The sequence below is a fragment of the Galeopterus variegatus genome, unplaced genomic scaffold (assembly GCF_000696425.1).
Source record: "Galeopterus variegatus unplaced genomic scaffold, G_variegatus-3.0.2 Scaffold1415, whole genome shotgun sequence".
NCBI classification, from domain to species: Eukaryota; Metazoa; Chordata; class Mammalia; order Dermoptera; family Cynocephalidae; genus Galeopterus; species Galeopterus variegatus.
Genome location: NW_007727526.1, coordinates 93,364 through 119,789, shown reverse-complemented (window position 1 = coordinate 119,789; position 26,426 = coordinate 93,364). Strand labels below are relative to the sequence as shown.

General features: G+C 34.7%; 1 protein-coding gene across 6 annotated transcripts in view; it reads left to right on the top strand.

Annotated features, from left to right (window-relative positions):
- ST7L (suppression of tumorigenicity 7 like) overlaps positions 1 to 26,426 on the top strand; it is a 95,376-nt gene that overhangs the window by 19,306 nt on the left and 49,644 nt on the right. For 5 of the 6 annotated variants that reach the window (XR_550783.1, XR_550782.1, XR_550781.1 and 2 more), the window contains exons 6-11: positions 3,090 to 3,168; positions 11,146 to 11,300; positions 13,266 to 13,363; positions 13,629 to 13,743; positions 15,682 to 15,754; positions 16,628 to 16,730. Coding sequence is in view for 3 of the 6 variants with exons in the window: in XM_008576835.1 (XP_008575057.1) it covers positions 3,090 to 3,168; positions 11,146 to 11,300; positions 13,266 to 13,363; positions 13,629 to 13,743; positions 15,682 to 15,754; positions 16,628 to 16,730 (623 nt within the window). In the remaining 3 variants the exon portion in view is untranslated. The remainder of the gene's footprint in view (positions 1 to 3,089; positions 3,169 to 11,145; positions 11,301 to 13,265; positions 13,364 to 13,628; positions 13,744 to 15,681; positions 15,755 to 16,627; positions 16,731 to 26,426) is intronic. The other variant, XM_008576834.1, reaches the window with a different exon arrangement.

Here is a 26,426-nt window from a genome sequence, read left to right as displayed (position 1 = left end):
TCAGTTCAAATAAATGTGCTAACATATATCCCCATGAGAATCATCTCTCTTCTGAATTCAGATTCTAAGATAGAAAGATGGATACATCTTGGAGCTTTGCCTAGACCATATTACTTGGCCAAAATAAGTCTCCACTTCCTTACAAATGTCCCTTTTGCCCTTTGTTGTGAGGGGACTTTCCCAAAAGAGCAATGTGTTCTTTGATAGTAAATGGGAAGGGGTGTGAATGAAACTGATAAAAATTATCACTCCCTCCACACTCTATACTTGAATTCAGAAATCCAGAACCAGAATATTCTATTTCTAATGCCAACCTCCACTATTAAAATAAATAAGGACTGGTTTTCCTATTATAGGGTGCCTTGATTAAAAATGGCTGCCCAAAACCCAAACTTTGAATGGTCTCTTTGGCAGGTGTAGATTTTTACAGTCTATGGCAATGCACCTTGGAAAGATTCAAGATGGGGAAGAAGTAAGTGTTTCTTCTGTAAAATAGGAGAAGGAACTATATCTTTGGGGGTACGGGGTGGAGGATTGTGTTTAGGTAGGAAAGGAAAATCAGTGTGATGCATAGACCAATCAGAGTAATATTCTTTAAGTAGACCAGTTATAGGAAAGAGTTATATAAAGTTGAAGCTTTAGGCTTATATTCTCTTAAAACCATGCATCCCATTTTGGTCCTTGCAAAGTTTCACGTACTTCTATAGGTATACATAACTCCAGCTAAAGACTGAATTCAAGGACAGTCTCTATCTGTGAATGATAATTCAGAAATGGACTTTTGGTTCCATATTGATCTTTTTCAGACACTCAAATAAAGTAATGATTTACATCAGTAGTTTTATATTCAGAAAAAACAAGGGTGTATGTATGTATGATGTGGCAAATTTCTCTTATTGTCATCAGTAATAACTAAATTAGATTTTGCTGTCATCCAAGGCAGATAAACATATCTATCCTCAAGGGCCAGGATTTCTGTATTTATTTTCATTTTCAACATTTATTTTACATTAAAATCCAGGTTTACGCTTTTTGAAAGTTGGAAAATATGGCAAAATTGGATCTATACTTTTACTTGGCGGTAATAAGTTAGAGTTGAGTTGTGGCTCTCCTTTAGACAGTGCATGTGCTTTTAGTTTACTCATTTATGTTTCCTTCCTGGCCCTTGTAGGCATTTCTGTTTGTGACTCCTGACCTTAGGATAACTCCTGGTCTCTCTTGTGATTGTTAGCATATTAGAATATTATTTAACTTGGAAAATATGTAAATTTGAGTGAATTGCTGACTGCTTCTGTTAACTCTTTTTTAAGCCTATCAAGAACTCTTAAAGAAGACAATTGGATACTAAATCAGCATTTTGTTTTAAATTTTTCTTAATCCTTATTTTAGGAAAAAAATACATATTTTTCTTTCTCTACTTTATTACCCCTTAGGCTTAGGACTGCTGTGGTTATGAAGACTAATCTTGAAAGGCTGGAAAGAGCATTTGAAAATGCAAGAACTGGAAAAAATGCTTAAAGGTGGATTAGATGAGCTCACTAGAAATAAAAAAAATACAAATGAAAATTAGATAGTTTTCATGTATTAAATTAGTAAAGATTGATAACGCTATGTTGGTAAGGAAATAGGGAAATAGCCACTCTCCTACACTGCCTGAAGGTGTAAATTAATACAGTCTTATTGAGAGGAGTTTGGAAATATATGTGCAAAATCTTTTAAAAGATGCGTACATTTTAACCAACTGTTTTACTTCTAGAAAGGAAATATTTGGTCAAATATGCAAAGTAACTACTGAAAAATTGTTATGACAATGTTTTTATATTAGCAAAAAATTGGGCATAACTTAATTATCCATAAAAAGGGAATTGGTTAAATTAATTATAATATGTACTTAATATACTAGAATACTGGGCCGGTCATCTTTAAAAAACACACCACACACACACACACACACACAAGAATACCAAATAACCATTTAAAATTTTTATAAAGATTCAGCATCAAAATTTGACCTGTAAATATCATATAACTTATTAGAAGAGAGCCCCATCACCAAAAATCACAAGTCTAATATTGCACTTTATATAATATTTGACTATTTCAGCAGAATGATGTTCTTTACCTGGTCAGTATCAGATGGATGCTGACTTGTATCATTTTGTCAAGTTCAGGAAGCATTAGCTGTCAGCTAGCTGGTGACATGTTTGATATGAGAAATGTATTTTTTTACACTAGTGGAATATATTGTCTCCCTTTCTAAGCCAAGACTAATATTTTGTTTCTAAAGGAAAACTCAAACATTTTCCACATTATTCTTTCTGAACAGTTGTGGGTTTAGTTCCAAAAGCAACACTCATACGTTCTGTTTTTCTTATCAAACTTGAAATAGGCCAGATAGTTTCATAATTCTACTTTGTTTGTTTGTTTAATTTTAAAGAAACAGTGTGAAATCTTTATTTTGGTACAGTAATGGTAGCAAAACTGATATTGTTATTCCAGAGAAATCCTAACTCAGGCTTTTGTTGAATCCTGGTAGAGGCTGACATTTTCCGGAGTTGTACTATATTCTAAATTAATTCCTTTTTTTTCTATTTTTTGCCCTTTTTATACAACGCAAATCTAGACTTTCTTCCTAGAGTGAATCATTGGTTAGACAAAGACTTTGTTTTTAAGTTTTTGTATATTTTTAGCAGTTGTATAGACCTTTTTCAGAATGATAAAAGTAGAACTGGAATATTTCATATTTATTGTAATCTGATGTCATTCAAACTCAATTTTAACATGCATTTAGGTATATAAATGTTCATGTATAATAATGATGTAATTAACTTGGTTAAGAACCTTATATGTTGTTATTCAAAGAAATCACTGAAATAATATATTTATTTTAAAATAAATATATGAAACTTCCAAATTTATTGTAAATTTCTCCTAAGGTTAATATGAACTAGTAACCCAAATTCTTGTTTCATATGTTTAAGAACATGTTATTTAAAGCTTTGTTTTCTCCCCTAGTTCATTCTTCATACATTTTGCATAAGATTATTTGTTTACCATCTCATCTACTTTTTGAAATATTTTTCCTACAGTTATGCAGAAGGCATGGAGGGAAAGAAATCCTCCAGCTCGAATCAAAGCAGCCTATCAAGCTTTAGAGTTAAACAATGAGTAAGTTTGAAATATGTGGAAAATAAGTTTGTTTTGAAGGAAACCCAGGCGAATGATTTCACGTTTCCTTTTGTCTGTTTCTAAGACACATGGTGTCATTAGCAGTCCCCTTTCCCTTTTTGCATACTAGAAATAAAATTTGCAGTGTTCACCAACAACTGTGTTTTGTTTCTGAAATTGTAAACTTATGTATGCTTTTGAATAGAAATTATGCCAGAACTACTTTTTAAAATGGAGAATGCAAGTGGAGAATGGTGATAATATTTAATAGTTAAAAGGGTATGAAAATACTTATGCCACCTGTTTTAATTTTTTTTACTTAAATCATTCATTTAGTCCTGAAAATTTTAGTTGCTAATGGGCTTGGAGGTATGAGAAAGGGATTCAAAATAAGTAAAACATAGCTCTGCCAACCTTATTTTTTTTCATGTTAACAGCATTTTTTAAATAGTTCTTTATCTCACCTTTATCTGAAGATAATTTGTAAAATCATGTCAACGTAATATTTAATATTAAAGTCTTTGTATATTAAGTCTAAAGTTTAGGTTTCCTCAACTGCAGTTTCTATTAATATCTTTTCTTTAGAAGAGATTAATGAATACTAATCTTGTACAGACTAAATAAATGCTAAGACTAAATATATGGTCCCAGTCAGTGTTAATCAAGGAATGCTTCTGGATGATGTGAATTTATAGTTGTTCCCTGAAATCTCCCCAATAGATATATTATCCTTAGCAAGAAGACCTTCTCATGCTGGGACAAAAATGGCAGAGTAGGAAACTCCAAAAGCAGCAAATAGACTGGCAAAACTGTCAGAATCAACTTTATTGAAACCTTGGGATTAAAAGTTTAAAGTAACTTGGTGAATGCTTAATCAGGGAAACACCACCTGACTTTCTATAAGAGAGCTTTATAGTGTTTTAACTTACCTGACCTCATCCCCCACTCCCTAGCTCAATGGCAGTCTTGAAGACAACAGTGCATATGCCAGGTATAGGTTTCTAGTACCCGAGGAAGCAGAATGTACCTTATTCTCAAAGAACTGTGGAAGACAACAGTGCATATGCCAGGTATAGGTTTCTAGTACCCGAGGAAGCAGAATGTACCTTATTCTCAAAGAACTGTGGTTGTTTATTTTGATCCATCTGCTGGCTCTCTGAAGGACCAGATCAAAGAGCTTGCCTTTATTTTAGCTAGTGGAAAACTCTCCCAGGACTGACATAACTACACTGGGGGACATTTACTGAAAACATTTAAAGGCAAATGCATTAGCTGCTGTTGTCTGGGGTGGGTGACAACAGGTGGGGCAAACAATAGACAAACCAGAAAGCCTATGAGTAAAGGCTGGGGAATGAGACAGTTTGGGGAATATAGGCTTTGAAAAGTTCCCACATATTCCTGGGAATCTCAAAGGCCCCACACCAGAGCTGGGCACATGCTCAGAAAAGAATTGAGATGGCTCTCACATCTGACTAACCTTCACGTTCTGTGCAAGTGGGAACTGAAGGCTAAGGCAGAATTGTAAATGGGTTGGCTGAATGTTGAAGGTGTGCTGCAGCACACATACAGAGCCCATCTACAAAGACTTTTGTTTTTGTGTTTGTTTTTGGTTCCAGGTGTTTAAGGATCACTAAGCTAAAAGAGCACAAACTTCACTGATCATATATGACAAAAAATACAGATTTTATAAAATTGGTTTAGAAAAGTCATTAGATAGACAATTACAATAAGCAGCAACAACAAATCTTAAGGAGTAGAGAAAATCTGATTTCTACAGGGGCCAGAATATAATATTCAGAATTTCCAGTTTTCAACAAAAAAATAACAAGCCATACAAAGAAACAAAGAAATATGGCCCAAACACAAGAAAAAAAGGAGAATAAATAAATAGAAACTGCCCCTGAGGAAACCTAGACTTTGGACTTAATAGACAAAGACTTTGTCAAGTATTTTAAATACGCTCAAAGAGATAAAGGAAACCATGAGAATGATATCTCTCTGCAAGAGAATATCAATAAAGGGAAAGAAATAAAAAAAAAAGAACTAAATGGAAATTCTAGAATTGAAAAGTATAACTGAAATGAAGAATTTACTATAGGAGTTTAGCAGCAGATTTAAAAAGGCAGAAGAAAGAATCAGTGAACTTGATTCAGGTTAATTGAGATTACCCAGTGTGAGGAGCAGGATAAAATAAAGGAATGAAGAAAAATGAACAGGTTCTAAGAGAACTGTGGGACACTACTCAGCATACCAACCTATATACAATGGGAGTCACAGAGAAGAGAGAGAGAGGCAGGCAGAGAGAATATTTGAAGAGGGCCAAAACAAAATACAAGCAAACTGAATCCAGCAGCATATTAAAAGTATTATATACTCTGACCAAGTGGGATTTATTCCTGGAATGCAAGAATGGTTCAACAGATGAAAACTGATCAATGCAATGCACTGCATTAACAGAATGAAGGAAAGATACCATGTGATCATCTCAATATATGCTGAAAAAGCATTTGACAAAATTCAGTACCCTTTTATGATAAAAGTATATGAAAATCATTTAATGTAGTATACCACATCAACAGAACAAAGGATAAGAACCACATGATCATCTCAGTTGATGCAGAAAAAGTATTTAACAAAATTCAATATCATCTTGTGATGAAAACACTAAAAAAACTGGGAATGAAACATCCTCATCCTGATAAAAAGCATCCATGAAAAACCCATAGTTAATTACATATTTAATGATAAGAGACTGAAATCTTTCCCTCTAAGATCAAGAATAAGGCAGGAATATCTGTGTTCGCCACTTCAATTTACATGTTCTGGAGCCAATGCAGTTAGGCAAGAAAAAGAAAAAAAATGGAATCCAACTAGGAAAGGAAGAAAAACTATCTCTATTCATAGATATCGTTATCTTATATGTAGAGAATCTTAACGAATTGACAAAAACGCTATGAGAGCTAATAAAAGAGTTCAATAAAGTTGTAAGAGACAAAATCAACATATAAAAATCAGTTGTATTTCTATACACTAACAATGAACAATCTGAAAAGGAAATTAAGAAAACAATTCCACTTATAATAACATCAGGAAGATTTAAATACTTAGGAATAAATTTAAACAAGGAGATGGAAGACTTGTGGACTGAAAAGCACAAAGCATTGTTGCAATAAGTTAGAGAAGTAAATAAATGGAAGGACATCTTGTGTTCATGGATTGGAAGACTTAATATTGTTAGGATGTCAATACTCTCTGAGGTGATCTACAGATTCAGTGCAATCCCTATAAAAATTCCAATTACCATTTCTGTAGAAATGGACAAGGTGACCCTAAAATTTATATGAAATTGCAGGAGGCTGTAAATAGCCAAAATAATCTTGAAATAGAAGAATAAAGTTGAAGTACTCATACTTTTCAATTTTAAAACTTACTATGAAGCTACAGTAATTAAATCATAAGATCAATGAATTTGTATTGAGAATCCAGAAATAAACCCATACATATATGGTCAATTGATTTTTGACAAGGGTGCCAAGACAGTTAAATGGAGGAAAGAATAGTTTTTTCAACAAATGATGCTGGAACAACTCGATAGCCACATATGAAAGTGTGAGGGCTGGCCTGTTAGCTCACTTCAGTAGAGCATGGTGCTAACACCATGCTCAAGTGTTTGGATCCCTGTAATGAGCAGCTGCCAAAAAAAAAAAAAGCATGAAGTTGGATCCTTACCTTATACCATACATACTATTTAATTCAAAATTAATCAAGGACCTAAATGTAAGAGCTAAACTATAAAACTCTTAGAAGAAAACATAGGCACAAATCTTTATGACCTTGGATTTTGCAGTGGTTTCTTAGGTTTGACACCACAAGCAATGAAAAAAAAAAAATAAATAAGTTAGACTTCATCAAAATTAAAATATTTTTTTCATCAAAGGATGCTGTCAAGAGACAAAAAATAGATTTGTGATTGCCATGGATTAGGGAGGCAAAGGAGAAGATGTGGAGTGACTACTTAGGGGTGTGAGGTTTCTTTTTGGGATGATGAAAATGTTCTGGAATTACATAGTGATGGTGGTTGTACAACCTTGCAAATATATTAAAAGTCTCTGAATTATACACTTTAAAATGTTTTAAACTGAATTTTGAAATATGGATTTTACCACGATTTTAAAAAAAATTTCCCAAAGTAAGAGTCATTAGGTAATTATGTAATTAATTTCTTGTATTAACATCTCCCTGTAAAATACTTTTGGACAATTGCAGGAAAGCTTTAAGGGGGAAAAAAAAACCTCTTATCATATGCCTATACTGTAATTTAAAATTATATTTATATTTTGACTCTACTGCATCAGTTTATACTCATCTAGATCTTTTTTAAAGAATTTTTATTATGGTTATTTAAAAGCATTTGAACTGGTTTTTGGAATGGCAGTCAGGAAGCTTAGATAGTGTTTAAAGCAGCAGTATATCTAATGCTTCAGAGAAATCCAATGTAATGTAATAGAGAAATCTTTGTTGATTAGTGAAATTATTATATACTTTAATTTTGGGTATTATTCAAAGGATGCTGAAATGGTATGATTTGCATTTTCCATATCTGAAAGACACTTCTTGTCCCCAATTGATATGAGCTATCTTGCCATCACTAATGTTTCATGCCTGGCCTTGTACTTTCACCAATAATCTCTCTCTACTTGCTTAGATAAGCACTAGTCAATAGAAATAAAATGTGAACCATATATGTAACTTTAAATTTTCTAGTAGCCATGTGTAAAAGGTAAAAAGAAATGGGTGAAATGAATGTGAATAATATGTTTTATTTAGCTATATTCAAAACATTAAAATATTATTTTAACATATAATTAAAATAAAACTTTTTTTTTTTTTTTTTGTCCTTTTTGAGACCGGCTGCACCACACTCAGCCAGTGAGCGCACCAGCCATCCCTATATAGGATCTGAACCCGTGGCGAGAGCGCTGCTGCGCTCCCAGCGCCGCACTCTCCTGAGTGCGCCACGGGCTCAGCCCAAAATAAAACTATTAATGAGGTATTTTACATTCTTCTAAGTCTTCAAAATTCAGTGGGCATTTTACACTTACATCACTTCTCAATCTGAACTAGCCATATCTCAAGTGCTCAATAACCATATGTGGCTAGTGACTAGAATTCTGGACAGTGCAGGCTTAATCAGAACTTGGACATGTCTCCAGGAGAGATGGATTTGTTATACTGGGAATGGAAGGGAAACTTTTTGTTTCTCTTTTTTGCCCCAAAACAGGAATTAGTTTATCTTATTAGCCAGTTGTTGACTTAAAAGATACAAAGAAAGATCACTATGTTTTAGTAGGATGAAGAAAAGACAACTTGGAGTAAGTATGTGAGAAATGAAAGTAGGAGTGTAGGAGGAAGGACTGGAATTCAGACCAAGGGAAGTTATGCTGCACATTATTGTGGATAAGTCCAAGGGAGGAGGGGCAGCATGCAAAGGAAATACTCAGGTTTGGGAAAAACATCTAGTCCTGGAGTGTAATAACACCACAGTCAAGGGTTTGGATCCCTGTAGCAGCCAACTGCAAAAAAGAAAAACAAAAAAATCTAGTTCTAGAGTATGTTTCTGAGTTAGATGTCAAGGGTGCCTTGTTGGCCGACGGACTCTTCCCAATCTTCATTCTCTCCAATACCTGCCTCCATGAGATATTACAAAGTATATAGTGAATAAGAGCAGGTATGAGCATTACAGTATATAATCCCCTGAACTACTTTTCAGATAGTTCTGTATATGTCTTCTTTTTTAAAGTTTTTAATTTATTTTTTATTGAATCATAATTGATTATACATATTTTGGGGGTTCAACGTTGACGTATGTTGATCAAATCAATATTATTAGCATATATATTATTACAAATCGTACTTATTCTTTATGCCCCTTATCCAATCTCTCCCCGTCTCCCCTCCCCCCCTACCTCTGATAACTCTAGATTTCTTCTCTTTCTGAAAGAGTAACGTTTACTCTGTTGATTTATTGCCCAGATGATCTATCCAGTGCTGAGAGAGGTGTGTTCAGATCCCCCACTATTATTGTAGAGTAGATGTTTCTTCTGTCACTCTGGAATGAGCTTTGTGGAGAGAGACATCCTCTTCTTTTCTTTGGTCTCTGCTGGTGACAATGCACTTGAGTAGCTGGCAGGACATCTGCACGGTGGTTGTCGTGTCTAGCAGCTGTGGCTATTGTGGTGGCTGCGGTCACATGGAAGTGGTGTTTTTGGCATTCTCCCTGCCTGGTTGTGGGAGGATGGGTTGGTCCTCTGCTCCACCTGTTTTTACATTATAGGATGTTGTTGCGGAGCAGTTGGGTGGGAGGAGGAGAGGTGAAGGGCGAAAGAAATAGAGTAGGAGAAGGAGGAAGGAGGGGGGTCGTAGTTGAGGCCCATGGCACCCCCCTCCTTTCTGCAGGGGAGACCAGGGGGGTTCCTGTGGTGGTTTGGTCATTGCTGGGCTGAATGCAGATGTCAGGGAGGGTGTGGCTAAGGTCCGAGGCCCCCCACTCCCTAGCTTGGGAGCCCAGGGCACTTCCTGCAGCAGCTCAGGGGTTGTCACTGGGCTGGTTGTGGGTGTTGGGGGGCATGGCTGAGGCCCCTGGGCCTCCCCACTCCCTGGTTTGGGGTCCCAGGGGACTTCCAGGCCTTGTAGGTTTTATAGGTGTTCTTTGGTGAAGTGAGACCTTTACTAGTTAATATCAAACTTTGTTCTGTGGGTATTTTGTTTTCTCTTTCAATTCTGCATTGGATTATTTGCTGTTTCCACTACTTGAACTCTGCACTGGAACTAATTTGTTATCCTTTGCTTACTTCTAAAATGGGGGAAATTCCTGTGGGGACCAGCACTTGAAATTCTTGTGGGGACCTCACCCTGCGGCTGAGCTAAATTCTGCTCTGTTGCTGATTTTCTGGGGAAGGCTTTCGTGCAGCTCACGTTTTAATGGTTGACTCTGTAGGTATTTCAAATCTCACCTGTGTTATGTGGAAACTCTGGTCTGGGCCTGAGTCTTTTCAGCAAAGTGTACTCCCTGCAGTTCTGTATTCCTGACAAGTGTCTACTGAGTGGTCCTGCATGGATGGGGAGGGTAGATCAGCTGTCCATGCTGTGCCCCAGTGTTACCACTGTAGGCCCATCTCCCCAGGCGCCTGCACTCCAAACACTTCCCATGGGACAGGCAGTGTGCCAGTCCCTTGAGATGACTCACTGGCCTCTGAGTGGCTCATTTTTTAAGTTGTTGTGGCTTCTTGCTCCTATGCGGGTCCACGGGAACCCTGTTAGTGGTCTTGCTGGCTTGAGGCCACCAAGGCCCTCTTCTCCCTTGCCTCTCCACGTAACTTCATAGGAAGGGCACAGCTATGCCTTTTGCCAGCTCTTGCTCCATGTGCTCGCCAGCTCCAGCCTTGAAGAGGCTGGGACTAGAGATGGTGGGAGTGATCCTTTCTTTCTCTCATTGTGGCTTCTCCTGCCTTTGTGCACTCCGTAGGCCTTTCCTCCTCTTCCCCTGAGCTCTAGCTGACCTAGCTTGGCTCTCCTTGCTTTTTTAATAATTGTAAATTGGTTGATTTGTGGGAGAAAGTGATGCTGGGGACTGTCTATTGTGCCATCTTGACCAGAAACCCTCTGTATATTTCTTCTTTTCTTCCTCCTTCCACAAAAAGAAAACACAGGACAAAGGGTCAGAGAATGGAGATAGAAATAAAAATGATAGAAAATAAAGAATTGAGGAGAAAACATGAGAGTGGAAAAATTGTGGAATCAGCCATAAAGAATATACCAAAATGCCCTAATAAGTTAAAGTATTGAAGTGTTCTTTCTTTAATAGATGGGAAGTTAAGTAAGGTCAGGGAAACATGATGTAGAGCAAAGGGACATACCCATGAGAAAATACTTGCTTTACCATTTTATGTAAAATTGCCTTGCTTGCTTTCTTCATAGCTGTGCCACTGCATATGTTCTGTTGGCTGAGGAAGAAGCAACAACTATTATAGATGCTGAAAGGTTATTTAAACAGGCACTCAAGGCAGGAGAAACAATTTATAGGCGGTCACAGCAGTGCCAGCACCAAAGTCCTCAGCATGAAGCTCAACTGAGTAAGTGAATTTGAACTGATTTTTACTGTCTTTTAGCTCCTGTCATTCACTCTTTTATGTTTAAAACTCAAAACAGTAATAATAAAAAGACTTTATACTTAGGGATTAGCTAATTTCTTTCTTTTTTTTTTTTTTGTCTTTTTCCGTGTCCGGCAACGGATCGCAACCCTCAGTGTTGCCCCGTACCGGACTGAGGACCGGCAACGGGATCGCAACCCTCGGTGTTGCCCCCGTGCCTCGCTCAGCCAGTGAGCGGGAACCGGTCTGCATGTGGGATCCGAACCCTCGGGCGGGAGCCCTGCCGTGCTTCCCAAGCGGCGCACTATCCAGTGCGCCACCGGGCCGGCCCCAGGATTAGCTAATTTCATAAGAAATAACTAATCTATTCCTAATACCTACAAGCCAGCAAGACAGGAATATGTATTAGCCCGAGAATGATTGTGCAAGGAAGGAGATCTGCTCTGGCTATTGAGAGGAGAGGAGGTGTGCAGCTCTGAGATTTACCAGTAATTTATTTCATGCAAGAATTGGGCTGGTCTTTGGAGAAACATAACTCAAAAATATTCAAGATTCAGGAGAGCATTCTGGTGATAAGTGGCTATCACCTTTACCTTTATCCTAATCCTGACTCCACACAACAGAATTGCACCATTTGGTTTTTGCTCTTCAGACTATGTATCTGCTACTTGTATAGTGCTAGGGAGTGGCCCCTTTCATATTATCTGATTCTTAACACAAAATCCAACCTCATAAATGGCATTGATTTTTTTTTTTTTTTGGTTGATTTTTCTCCATGATGTGTTTGGGATCAGATGGGCTGTAGCATCTAAGGTCCTTCCTTTCCATACTTAGGGATACTCTCCCAGTAATGATTGAGACACTTTTACCAAAGATGTTAGAATCAGCGATGCTGCTGCTTCCTACTATTTTTGTGACCAGAGGGTTTTAGTTTCATGATTTTGGCAGTTAGTGGACCATAAATTGCAATATGTTTATATAATGCATTATCTGCTAGCAGTTAATTTCTAAATCTTTTGTTTGTAGAAATTAAAATTTGGATAATGTTCTCTGTCTAAGCTAAATATTGATGTATACAGTATATTTCATTAATGCATATTTTTATAACACAACTGTGGGAATATATAATTTTGCAGTCTGGAACTAATGCAATTATATCTGTAAAAAAATAATGATGCCATTTGTCCTTGTGTAATCTCAAATATGGTTATGAGATAGTTACAGAAATATTTGTTAGCACTTTCTAGAAGTAGTTTTTTTTTTTTTTTTTTAAAGATGACCGGTAAGGGGATCTCAACCCTTGGCTTGGTGTTGTCAGCACCATGCTCAGCCAGTGAGCAAACCGGCCATCCCTATATAGGATCTGAACCCGTGGCCTTGGTGTTATCAGCACCGCACTCTACCGAGTGAGCCATGGGACGGCCTTAGAAGTAGTTTTATAGTTTGTTAATTACTAGCTGTTAAGAAAAGTTTACATTAGCTATGGAAATTTTGTTTTGGACTTTTTTTGTTTGAGTTAGAACAATAGAGAATATTAAAATAATATATTGTCTATGCAGAAACTTAAAATAATAGTAGTTATGTCTTCCTATAAATCTACAAGCATGTGTTTCTTTTCTGTTAATATTAAAATGAATTTTTCAATCATACATGAATTGCTTTATATATACTGTACTCAGATTACTTACTATTAGAGGCAAAAGTAATTCGGTATGTATTTTAAGCTTTTGATACAGAAAACTTAAAATATACACAAAAATAGAGAGAACTCTCATTTAATAATTATCACCCAGATTCAATAATCTTTAATATTATTCTATTCTGATACAATTTAATTTTAATTGAATCTTCCAGCATAAGCAAATAAAATTAATGAATAATAAGTTAATGAAATAGCAGGCCATAATACAAATATGATAGAGTGTCACTTTTTGTTTTTCTAAATAGGGAGAGATACCAATGTTCTGGTATATATTAAAAGAAGATTGGCAATGTGTGCAAGAAAATTAGGAAGAATAAGAGAAGCAGTGAAAATAATGAGAGATGTAAGTAAATTTGATAATTGGACTGTTATGTTTATTTCTCCAAAAACTAAAAATGTAGGTTAAGATGCCAGTTATTTTAATGCAGAATTACTGTTCTTTAATTGGAGTTTTTATAACAATATATTCATTTAATATACATACATTTCTTAAGAATTAGGTCTCCACAGGTTTGTTAAGAAACAAGAGAATGTCTACTTTAGTGAATTTGATTTAGTTCTATTGAATTTCTGTTATGATTTTAATCTTTTTCTCCTTTAATATGCAGTTGATGAAAGAATTTCCTCCTCTTACCATGTTGAACATCCATGAAAATCTCTTAGAATCACTTTTAGAATTACAGGCCTATGCAGATGTTCAGGCAGTCCTAGCAAAATATGATGGTGAGTTATATTTGTCTTAGTTGATAGCATAGCTATTTTTTTTCAATTATATAATCATAAATATGGTTCTATTCTAGTATTTCTCTAATTTTCTCTTTCCATTCTTACCAGTAAGTATTTAGTATGCATAGGATACAAGTTGTTATTAAGTATCTTCTTTATCAGGACTTTTGTTAGATTTATTAATTTCTTTATTGAGTTTCTAATACGAGTGACTGCTCAAAATACAATGGTGAACAAGAAGTCATTGACTTAGCCCTCATAGGATTTACAGTTTAGTGAAACATACAGACAAATGAACAGCTGTTATATTGAAGACAGCCTATTAGGTGAGATCATTGGAAAAACGAGTGCTGTACATGTAGGAGGGTACCTCATTTGTTTTGGAGTATCAAAGAAAGCTAACAGAAATTGCTCAGCAGTATGTATAAGAGTAATTCAGAATACCATTTTTGCAGTGCTCTTTAGTTACAAAGTAGGACAAGTGTTTTTACTGTTTCTAGTTACTAAATAAGGAAACCAGAGTTCAAGAAAGCTTAAGTATTAGGTAAAGTCTCCCAGCCAGTAGGTAGCAAGCCTGAACTTAAATTCAGGTATTAGTATTACATTCCTTGTTCACTAGTCTTCCCACAGTAACAATTCAATATATTTTGGCTATTTTTATTATTATACTATTAACAATGCCAGTTTACCACAAATGGAGTTGGGAGAATTTTAAAGATCTATGGCTTTTCTCTCCATTCTGAGTGAGGCATCAGCTTTTAACCCCAAGCTTCCTAATTAGAATAATGTTTCTGGTTATATCTTTCACTATAACAGAACACATATAAGTCACTCATTCATACTTGTCCTCTTGTAGGTTTCTACCCATTAGCTTGGGAGTCCTCATGACTTGGAAAGTTTGAAATGTGTTATCCTTGCAAAGAGTTTTTTTTTTTTTTTAAAACATCAGGAATTTTTATGAAGTGCTTCAGAATCGTGTAGGCTCATGGAGAAATTTGTGAGAAATTCTTTCCATATGTAACTTAACAAATGTATGGCCTATTTGTGGTGCTTAAGTTGAACAAGCTTAGGGACTGAGTATAAAAAATCAGAATAGGACCTGATTCATTAAAAATAAGACAAAACTAACTAAAACTAATAAAGCATATCTAAGTTGATATACTTCTGCATTTTCAGTTATTTTCATGAGTGCCAAGTTTTTACCATTCTAGGATCCTGAGGAAGTTGAAAGCAAATTTACTTTGTTAGTTCTTCATTTGCTAGTAAGACTCTAGAATTGAGAACATCAAGAGAATTCTTCATCTTTACTCTTCTGATAGTATTATTTTGGGCATTCTTTTAAGTAGGATTTATATAATTAATTTACTCATAGTTCCAGGTTAATTTTTTTGTACTTTACAAAAAAATAATCATTTAAGACAAGGTAGAAAATCAAAAACTTAGAAAGAAGAAAAAATAAAAATCATCCTTGCTAGTATCAACCTGAATTTAACTACTGTTAAACATTTAAATTTTTTTCTAATCTTAGTTTTTCTCTATGAATAGGTGGAGTTTGTACATATTTCCCATTATACTGTGCCTTTTTCCCTGAATACTATTATTTTAAGCAGATTATTATAAATATTTGTTGATCATTTTTCACCATTATACAGAGGGCTTTCGTGGACATAATTTAATTTTTTGCTGGAAAAGTACCATTCTTTATTTTGAGAATAGAAAACAAAGATTAAAGAAGTTACTACTAAGTCAAGGATGCATAGCTAGTAAATAGCAGAATCAAGATTCAAACTCCGGTCTTCAAATTACATGTCCAGGTGTTTTTACCACTATTTTACATCTGTTGAAATTTGCACGATGAACTAATTACTCTTATTAAAAATTTTGTCTTGATATGTTTTTTGTAATTCTTACCTAAATTTAAAATTATCATTGCAGATATAAGCCTTCCAAAGTCAGCAGCAATTTGTTATACAGCAGCACTGTTGAAGACAAGGACTGTTTCAGATAAGTAAGTAGAAATGAAAACTACAATAATTTGGAAAGACTGCTAAACTCAATGTTATGTTTTTCCTCTACTGACTTTAAACAGTGCTCTTTTTCCTCCCTACTTTCTTCTGAATAACCCTTGATCTTCTGGGGCTTTGAGGCTTTTTACTATGTGTAGTGGAAAGAGCAAGACTTTTAGAGCTGAGTAAACCTGGACTCAAATTCAAACTTGGCCACATTCTAGCTGTAGGACTTAGGGCAAGTTAATAATTTTGAGTCTCTTCCTCGTCTGTAAAATGAGAATAATAACACCAGAGAGTGGTTGTGTGAGGGTTATGTGTAAATGCCTAAAGCAATGTCTAGAAAGAAAGTACACACAATAAATAGGAACTATGATGATAATGATAAGGCATATAGGGAAATAGGTTTCATATTATCTTTTCTTAGATTATAATTCTGAATTATTCTGCTTTCCTCATATTTTTGGCTGCCTTTAATGAATTCTCTTTGTTCTGCAGATAAGATATTCAGAAACCAACCAAATGGTGAACATTTTCTTTCACCTTAGATTAATATGCCTTGATACTTCTATTTCATGGGATTCTCTGGATGTGCCTTGTAGCATTTATTACTTTATTACCTTTCCCAAAGTGTGCCTTCCAATGGACTTCTCCTGAAGGCTTTCTTTACCTAAGTTTGAAGATTTCCATTCCGTATGCTGCCTTTTTTATATGTTGAACCAGAAGGCTTTATTTCATTTTTAGTAGTCATCTGCTTTTGTCTTTGGCCATCAATAGAAACCTCTTTGATTTGGGGAGCTGTATTATGATGTAAATACATATATTTTTTTCTTTTTTTGGTATATTCATTTCTTCATTTTGTGGTTTTTTTATAGATTCTCTCCAGAAACAGCCTCCAGAAGAGGGTTAAGCACAGCAGAAATTAATGCTGTGGAAGCAATCCATAGAGCTGTGGAATTTAATCCTCATGTTCCAAAAGTGAGAAATTTTATGATGAAAGACTACTTTTATTTAAGTTTATCAATTGATGACAGTGTATAGACAAAGTTTGGGTTGCCATAATTTGGGTCAGAATTGTTTTAGTCTACTATAGTTTGATGTTTATTATACACCTTAAAGGGGATATTAAAAGGCATTTAGAAAGGTGGGTAGGAGCAATAATAGTTCACTATAGGCTTTGTAATTACTGTCACAATAAAATTTGAACTGTGTTCATTTAGCTATTCCTTTGCTATAGTTATAAAGAAGAAATAATCAAATGGCTTGGTTTTAATAAAAGGTCATTCATATTTAAGATCACTATATCAAATTTCCTGTTACTGTAAAAGCTTTTTCTAAACAGATGCCTGGGTTTTTAAGTGGGGCTGGGTAGACAAAAACTGAAGACAAATAGATTAAAATAATCAGTGGTAGGAAACAGATGTGGAAGTTCCCAGAAAAACTGCTGACTTGATGTTTATTTAGTCCCAGATGAAACTATATACGTTTTGTTTGTCTTTATATTCTATACCTTGCAGTCATACAAATTATTGGTTAATCTATGTGTGTTATCACCCAAGTTAAATTTTGGGTTTTACAAGCAATAACTTATGTTAGGAAGTACAGAATATTCAAGAATAGGTGTCATTACTAGAAAATGTAATTGTAGCTATTGATTCCAGTATAGTATGTGTTAATGGAACTTGGAAGCTAGTAGACAGTAAAGAGATTAATCTCTAAAAGATAACCTCCAAGAAGAGGAAGCTGTGAGCCTGTTAGAGTAAATAAAAATATGGTTAAGAAAATTACTGAAGTCCAAGAATGAGAGTTAACAAATATTTATATTATTCTCTCATTAAGTGATACTGGTCCCACAAATTTAAATGTAGTAGTCCCTCCCTTATCTGTGATTTTGCTTTCCATGCTTTTAGTTACCCAAGGTCAACCATGGTATGAAAATATTAAATGGAAAATTCCAGAAATAAACAATTCATAAGCTGAACAGCCTGATGAAATCTTGTGCTGTCCTGCCCCGTTCCTCCCAGAATATGAATTATCCCTTTGTCCAGTGTATCCATGTATATGCTACCTGCCCATTAGTCTCTTAGTAGCCATTTCAATTGTCAGATCTACTGTTGCAGTATTGCAGTGCTTATGTCCAAGTAACCCTTCTTTTACTTAGTAATAGCCCTAAAGTGAAATAGTAGAGATGCTAACATATCATTATAATTGTTCTATTTTATTATTAGTTATTGTCGTTAATTTCTTACTGTGCCTAATTTATAAATTGAACTTTATCATAGGTATATATGAATAGGAAAATAGTATATACTAGGGTACTTCCAAAAGTTCATGGAAAAATAGAATTAAAAAGTAATAGACCAGTCTGCTCACTGGTTGAGCGCGGTGTGGGCGCGACACCGAGGGTTGTGATCCCGTTGCCGGTCGCGGTACGGGCGCGCGACACCAAGGGTTGCGATCCCGTTACCAGTCACAAAAAAAGACAAAAAGAAAAAAAAAAAGTAATATGATTCTTTTCATAAACTTTTTTTTTTTTTTTGTCTGTTTTCGTGTCCGGCAACGGATCGCAACCCTCAGTGTTGCGCCCGTACCAGACTGGGACCGGCAACGGGATCGCAAACCTCGGTGCTGCGCCCGCACCTCGCTCAGCCAGTGAGCGGGAACCGGTCTGTATGTGGGATCCGAACCCTCGGCGGGAGCGCCACCGCGCTCTCAAGCGGCGCACTGTAGCAGTGCGCCACCGGGCCGGCCCATTGAAGTATGCTCATATAGGGTTTGGTCAGGCCTCCAGTGAGTGTTTTGGAACATATCCCCTGCTGATAAGGTGGGACTACTGTAAAATTTTTATTATGAATTATAATACACGTGCAGCAAAGTGTACAAAAGAGAAATGTGCATCTTAATGATTTTTTATAAAGCAAATGCTTAAAAACTACCACTGAGGTCAAGAAACAACATCGTAAACCTCCAGAAGCCCACCTGACTGCCCTTTCCCAATTATAGCCTCTTCCCTCCTACCTAAAGGTAACCACTGTTCTGACATTAATTATATTCACTTTTCCTTCTTTTCTTTATGGTCTATATTTTTCCTTTATTGCTGGCTCTATAAATGTGTTGAAGAGTGGTCCTTTTTTATTCTCTGGAATAATTTGTATAAATTTAGAATTATTTCGACCTTAAATCATTAGTAGAATTTGCTGGTAAAGCCATCTGATTTGGAGTTTTCTTTGTGAGAAGGATTTGAGCAGCAAATTTTATTTCTTTAGTTTAATGGTTTAATTAAAAATTCAATTTTTAAAAACTATCATAACTATTAACATATTTTGTTTTTTCTTGTGTTGGTTTGTGGTAAGTTGTATTTTTCTAAGAATTTCTTTCTTTTTTTTTTTTTTTGACCGGGGACCGGCAACGGGATCGCAAACCTCGGTGTTGCTCCCGCGCCTCGCTCAGCCAGTGAGCGGGAACCGGTCTGTATATGGGATCCGAACCCTCGGACGGGAGCGCTGCCGCGCTTCCCAAGTGGCGCACTATCCAGTGCGCCACCGGGCCGGCCCCCCTAAGAATTTATTTCATCAAAATTTTCAAATTTATTTGCATGAAATTTTCATAAAACCCTTTTATTACCTTGTTAATATTTTCAGTGTCAGTTGCAATATCCATTTTTTAATTCCTAACATTAGCTACCTTTTTTTTTTTTTTTTTTTTAGATTCCTAAGGGATCTATCAATATTGTTAGTCTTTGCAAAGAACCAAACTCTGGCTTTGTCGACCTTTTCTACTATTTGTTTTCTAGTTCATTTATTTCTGCTCTTTATTGCCTTCCTTCAACTTCCTTTTTTTTTTTTTTTTTACTAGTTTTTATTTCCTGTATCTTCTCACATAGGTAATTAACACCTTAATTTTTAGCCTTCCTTCTTTCTAATATATCCAGTTATGTCTAGAAATTTCTCTCTAAGCATAATTTTAACTGCATACTATAGCAATATTTTCTGTATAATTTAGTTCAAAATATTTTCTAATTTTCATTATGGTTTTCTCTTTGATTTATATTTATTCCATCTGAAGGTATATTTCTTAATTTCAAATACATGAAGATTATTTTTTTATTGATGATTTCTAACATAGTTGCACAGTGGTCAGATAATGTACCTCTATATGGTTTTACTTGAAACATTTTTCAATTCTTGAATTTCTATTTATTTTTCACATCTCTTGTGTTTTCTGTTGTTTCTAATTCTCTGCCAAAATTGTAAATGTAGTTTTTGATCTCTTTGGAAATAGTTAAATCTTAGAGTCTTTCTCTAATAACTCTAATATCTGGAACTTCTGTGTATCTGTTTCTGTTATCTGTTTTTTCTGTTGTACCATGTTCATGTTGTCTTGTTTTCTCTTGTACCTGATTTTCTTTAACTGTGTCCCAGATATTTTGTTTGAAAAATTGTAAAGATGGCTGGATAATATTTTCTTTCTCCAAATGGGATTTTTTTGCTCTTAGATGCTTGGAAGAAGTACTAGCAGGCCAAGATCACCTTAATCCAGTCTCAGGGATTAATATTCTTTGGATTATTCAGATGACTTGAAACTGGGCTACAGTTCATGAAAGTTTTGGTTTATTTCTGATTTACCCTTATTCCTAGGATGTAGCCTTTCAGGGTCCCCATTCAATCCTGGGGGTTTTTACAAGGATTCTTGCACTCTTGCCTTGTTTCCCTGGCTTTATAAAACTGGCAGAAAGGCTGAACAGCCTCTTAGCTATCTCATCCAGAATTGACAAATCCCCCTGCAGTATGAGAACCCCCAAATGTGGCTTACTTCTCTGGATTTCTGTCTTTGGACTATGGCCTAGTAATTCTTTAACCTTTGTTAATTCTTTGATGTATTCAGTTAGATTTTAAACAATATTTTGCCCAGCTTTTTTAGTTTGTAGGAGGGTTGATCAGAATTCCCAGGCTCCCATTACTGGAAGCACTGTAAGTACTTTTAAATGAAATCCACTGCTCTCTCCTACTGCAGAGTGGTTAGGAAAATGGATTCTGCAACCAAACTGCCAGGGTCTGAATTCTGGCTCCACTATTTCCTAGTCAATTTATTTAACTTATTTGGACTTGGGTTGCCTCGTGTCTAAAATGAAGATAATATTCCCTACTTCATAGAATTGTTATGATGATTAAAAGAGTTCATATCTTTGAAGTACTTGAAAGAATACCTGACACATAGTAAGCATTACAGAGTGATTGTTATTACCGTTATTATCCAGGATAGGAGGGTAAGTTCCTTACATGACTAGATAAGCAGCAGTTATTGATCAGAACTATTCAAACTAAATATACAATTAAGATGGCTAAAATTTTTTATTTAATTCCCACTCAAAATAGCAAAATATAGACTATCTGTTCCCTATGGTTGTGTACTTATTTTTGCTTTGAAAACTATCTCATTCAAAACATTTTCTCAGTTGTAACAATTTTGATGATGTGTATTGGTTTTCAAAACTACTGTTGGGGGCACAGAGGTACAGGCAATTCTAGGCATTATCCTAATTATAAAAATAAATTGTTGGATAGGTAATATATCCAGATTGAATCCACTCTAGAAAATCTGTAATGCTTTTAGGGATACTTTTTTCCAGTTTAAAAACACACACACTGAAACACTGCAAAAGCAATTCTGAGAGGCATTAAAGAAAACCTGAACAAATAGAGATGTATTCGATGTTTATGGATTGGAAGACTCAGTGTTGTTAAGATCACAATTCTCTCCAAATCAATCTATAGATTCAATGTAATTCCTATCAAAATTCCAGCAGGCTTGTTTGTTGAAACTGACAAGCTCATCCTAAAATTTATGTGGAAATGGCTTAGATGGTTAGAGCACAATGTTACAACACCAAAGTCAAGGGTTCCAATCCCTGTACAGACCAGCCCCAGAAAAAAAAAATTATGTGGAAATGCAAAGGACCTAGAATAGCCAAAACAATTTTGAGAAAGAAGAACAAACTTGGAAGTCTTACCCTACCCAATTTCAATACATTTAAACCTACAATAATTAAGATAGTATATTATTGGCATAAAGAAAGGTAGAAATATAGATCAATGGAGAACAATATAAATTAACTCACATAACTATGAGCAGTTGATTTTCAAGAAGGGTTCTAAGGGAATTCAATAGGGATAGGATAGTCTTTTCAACAAATGGTGCTGGAACACTTGGGTATCTATGAGAATACTTCAAAAAGTTTGTGGAAAAATGGAATTAAAAGATAATACAAATCTTCCCATGAACTTTTTTAAAAAAAACCCTTGTAAATCCCTACCCCCAAAAGAATGTAGACCCTTTCCTCATGCCATATCCAAAACTGAACTCAAAATAGATGAGAGGCCTAAGAGGTAAAGTTATAAAACTTTTAGAAGGAAACATAGAAGAAAATCTTTGTGACCTTGGGTTATGTAAAGATTTCTTCGAAAGCATGATCTATAAAAGAAAAAGTTGATAAATTGGACTTCTTCAAAATTAAAAACTTTTGTACTTCAAAAGACATCATTAAGCAAATGAGAAGACAAGCTATAGGCTGGGAGAAAATATCTGCAAACCATATATTTGTTAAAGGACTTGTATCCAGAATATATAAATAACTTACAGTAAGAGGATAAACAACTCAGTTAAAACATGGGCAAAAGATTTGAACAGTCATTTCACCAAAGAAGACATACGAGTAGCTAATAAGCACATGAAAAGATGCTCAGCAACATTAGTCATTAGGGAAATGCAAATTTAAACCACGATATGATACTACTTCATACCCACTAGAATGGCTATACTCACAAAGACTGATGCTATCAAGTGTTGGCAAGGGTATGAAGAAACTACATACATTGCTCTTGGGCATGTAAAATAGTATAGCTACTTAACTTTGGGAAACGAGTTTGCAGTTAAACGTATACTCACCATATAGTTGATCAATTCCATTCCTAGGTGGCTATCCAAGAGCAATGAGAACATATGTCCAAAAATTTTGTGTGCAGGTGTTCATAGCAGTATTTACTCACAGTAGCCAAAAACTTGAAACAAATCAGAAAGGTGAATAAATAAGTAAATTGTGGTGCATCTATATGATGGGACACACTTAGCAATAAAAAAGAACAATCTATTAGTACATGCAGCAACATGGATGAACCTCAAATACTTTATGCCGAGTGAAAGAAACCAGTCACAAAAGATAACATATTATGATTCCATTTATGAAATTTCTAGAAAAGGTAAATAGTCGTTCCCTGGGGCTAGTGGGTAGGAGTGGGGATTAACTACAAACAGGCATGAAGGAACTTTTCGTGATGATGGTTGAACAACTATAAATTTACTAAAAATTATCAAACTATATTTTTGATGGTGAATTTTGTGCCATGTAAAATATACCTCAATAAAACTATATATATATATATATATATATATATATATATATATATATGTAAATATACACTTTAACATTTAAAAATCATTTTTATTTATAGGTGGAAATTTACATATTTTCCCTTCAACTAAATATCAAAGCAGTTGACAATTCAGTTCTACCAATATATCCAACTAAACAGACAAGTGCTATACACTTAGGTTATTGTCTGTAGGCAGACACTTTAAGCTGAGTGTTACCAAACAGGACAATTATTAAGGTTTCTTTGGAGAAATTTTAAGCTCTAACAAACTGAATAATATCCCACTTAACATTAATGTTATATGAACTGGGAGAGCTCTGGAATTTGTGCTGTCTGTTTTTGCTAGTTTACAAATGATGAAGTATGTACAGATCTCGCTTTCTCTCTCTCTCCTGTTATGGTCTCTGTTCCTGACTCAGCTGGAGGGAAGCAAACATAAAGGGCTGTAGGGGTTTTCTTCCTCAGACTTCAACTGTGGGTTGTGATAACTTTTTTTAACCTAATGAGTAGTTTAAATATATACATATTTTAAATATTCTTGTATTCTTACAAATTTATTATGCAAATTTGGTAAGTGGTTGTATGAATCTTTTCAGTAAAATGACAAAGGATAAAACTTTTAGCAGGAAATATTTTTTGGCAACTTTCCACATAACTACAACAGAAATGGCTGTAGGTCTAGAGCTATGCAATTTGTTGAAGCTGGAAATGATTAGAAGTACAATAAAGATTGTATAAATCTCTTCAGGCTATGAATTTGCTTTTAGGTATTTCATTAATATTAATTGTTTGGACAGATTTTTTTCAACTGAATGAATTTCAGTGTATAGTAACTGTGACAGTACTACAGTAAAAAAAATTAGCACAACGTGTTTTCATGGTTTTTGACTTGTTCTTCATTACCAAGCTATGTCTTTGGTTCAAAAAACTTTTCTTCTTAATCACTAAACAAGATAAAGATTGTGCATCATTCAGCAACCATAAGAATTTTCAGTTTTTAAGTTTTTGGTAGAAAATGTTTCCTATATTCTAAATGTTCCACAGCATACTGTTTTATTTATTCTAGTGTCTCTTGTTTATTATCCAACCATCGAGTAGTTTTATAGAAGATATTCTTATTTTTAACTGAGATGATTCACATGCCATAAAATTCACCCTTTTAAAGTACACAATTCAGTAGTTTTTAATATACTCACATGGTTGTAAAATCATTAGCACTATCTGATTCTAGAACATTTTCATTACCGCCGAAAGATGTTGTGTACTTATTAGCAGTCACTCCCCATTCCTCCTTCCTCCAGTCCCTGGCAACCACAAATCTACTTTCTGTCTCTATGCATTTGCCTTTTTTGAACTCTTCATGTAAATGAAATCATACTGTTTCTGACTTCTTTGACTTAGCATAATGTAGCATGTATCATTACTTCATTCCTTTTTATGGCTGAATACTATTCCATTGTAAGGCATACTACATTTTGTTCATACATTCATCAGTTGATGGGCATTTGGGTTGGTTCCACTTTTTGACTAGTATGAATAATGTTGCTGTGAACATTCATGTACAAGTTTTTGTGTGATTCTATGTTTTCACTTCTCTTGGGTATATACCTAGAAGTGGAATTGATAGATCATATGGTAATTCTATGTTTAATTTTTTGAGAGACTACCAAACTATTTTCTAAGGGGGCTGCACTATTTGTATGAGGGTTCCAATTTCTCTACATTTGTGCCAACACTTGTTATTGTCTGTCTTTCTTTATGGTAGTTATCCTAGTGGGTATAAAGTTGTCTCTCATTGTGGGTTTGATTTGCATTTCCCTAATTCTTATATTCTTTTAATGTGCTTATTAGCCATTTATATATCTTTGGAGAAATGTCTATTCAAGTTTTTGCACGTTAAAAATTTTTTTTATTAGAGAAGGTATTCTATTTGTCTTTTTATTATAGAAGTTATTTCTTAACATTATTATTAGAGTAGGCCATTGATATTCTTGATTAATATGACCCAAAGCCATTGTGAATCTCCATATTTGAAGATACCACTCTCATATGTAATTTCATCCATCAAATGTAAACATGAGAATGGGTCATGAACCTTGCTGAGATATGGATGCTGAAGAGTCTGCTAGGCTTATTTATTAGGTAAGTTACTCATGTGTGCACAGGCCTCAAAGTACGTGATTCAAATTTGTGCCTTAGCAAAATGATGGTTGTTATAAATCATGGTCAGTGATCTTCTGTAGATGTAATTCTTCTTAGTATGATACTTTACACATGAATTAGAATAATATTGTTCAACTTTAATTTAGAGTCTAGCGATAACTTGCTGTAGTATTCCACTGGAGATTTTTTATAAGCATACTGTTGCCAAATTCTTCTAAATTTTATTATTTTATGTTTAAATTTGAAATAACTACTTTAAAAAACAGAAATCACAGAATAGAAAGTTCAGAAACATATCTACATACATAACGTCAGTTGATTTTTGACAAAAACACCAATGTAATTCAGTGAGGGAAAGGAACCTCTTCAACAAATGGTGTCCAAATGGGATAAGGGGGAGATCATGAATTTTTCTCATAGAATACACAAAAATTAATTTGAAATGGATCATTGATCTAAATATGAAATGTAAAACTATGAACTATCTAGAAGAAAACACTCAAGAATATTATTGAAACTTTGGGGTAGGCAAAGATTTCCTAGGACACAAAAGACACTTAACTATAAGAGAAAAACATTTTAAATTGGACTTTTATAGAATTCTGCTCATCTAAGAAAGTGTTAAGAAAACTAAAAGGCAAGACAGACAGTAAAAAAAAAATTATATGTCTGGCATATTATATATGTACAGAATATATAAACCACTATCTAATTCTAGAACATTTTCATTGCCCCAGAAAGAAACCAGGTACCTATTAGCAATCACTCCTCAATATCTTCATCAAAAGCCTTGAAAAGCTATTTCACAAAAGGATGTTGGAGTGTCCAATAAGTACATTAAGAGGTGCTCAACATCATAGTTATCAGAGAAATGCAATGTGAAATCACAGCGAGGTACTGTTTCATACCTACCAGAATGGCTAAAATTAAAGACTGAAAAAATGTTGGTAAGAATGGGGAAGTGAGAATTTTCGTATATTGTTGCTAAGACTATAAAATGGTACAACCACCTTGAAAAACTGTTTGGCAACTTTTGTGGGTTTTTTTCATTTTTTTAGAAACTTATTGTTTAATCCACAAG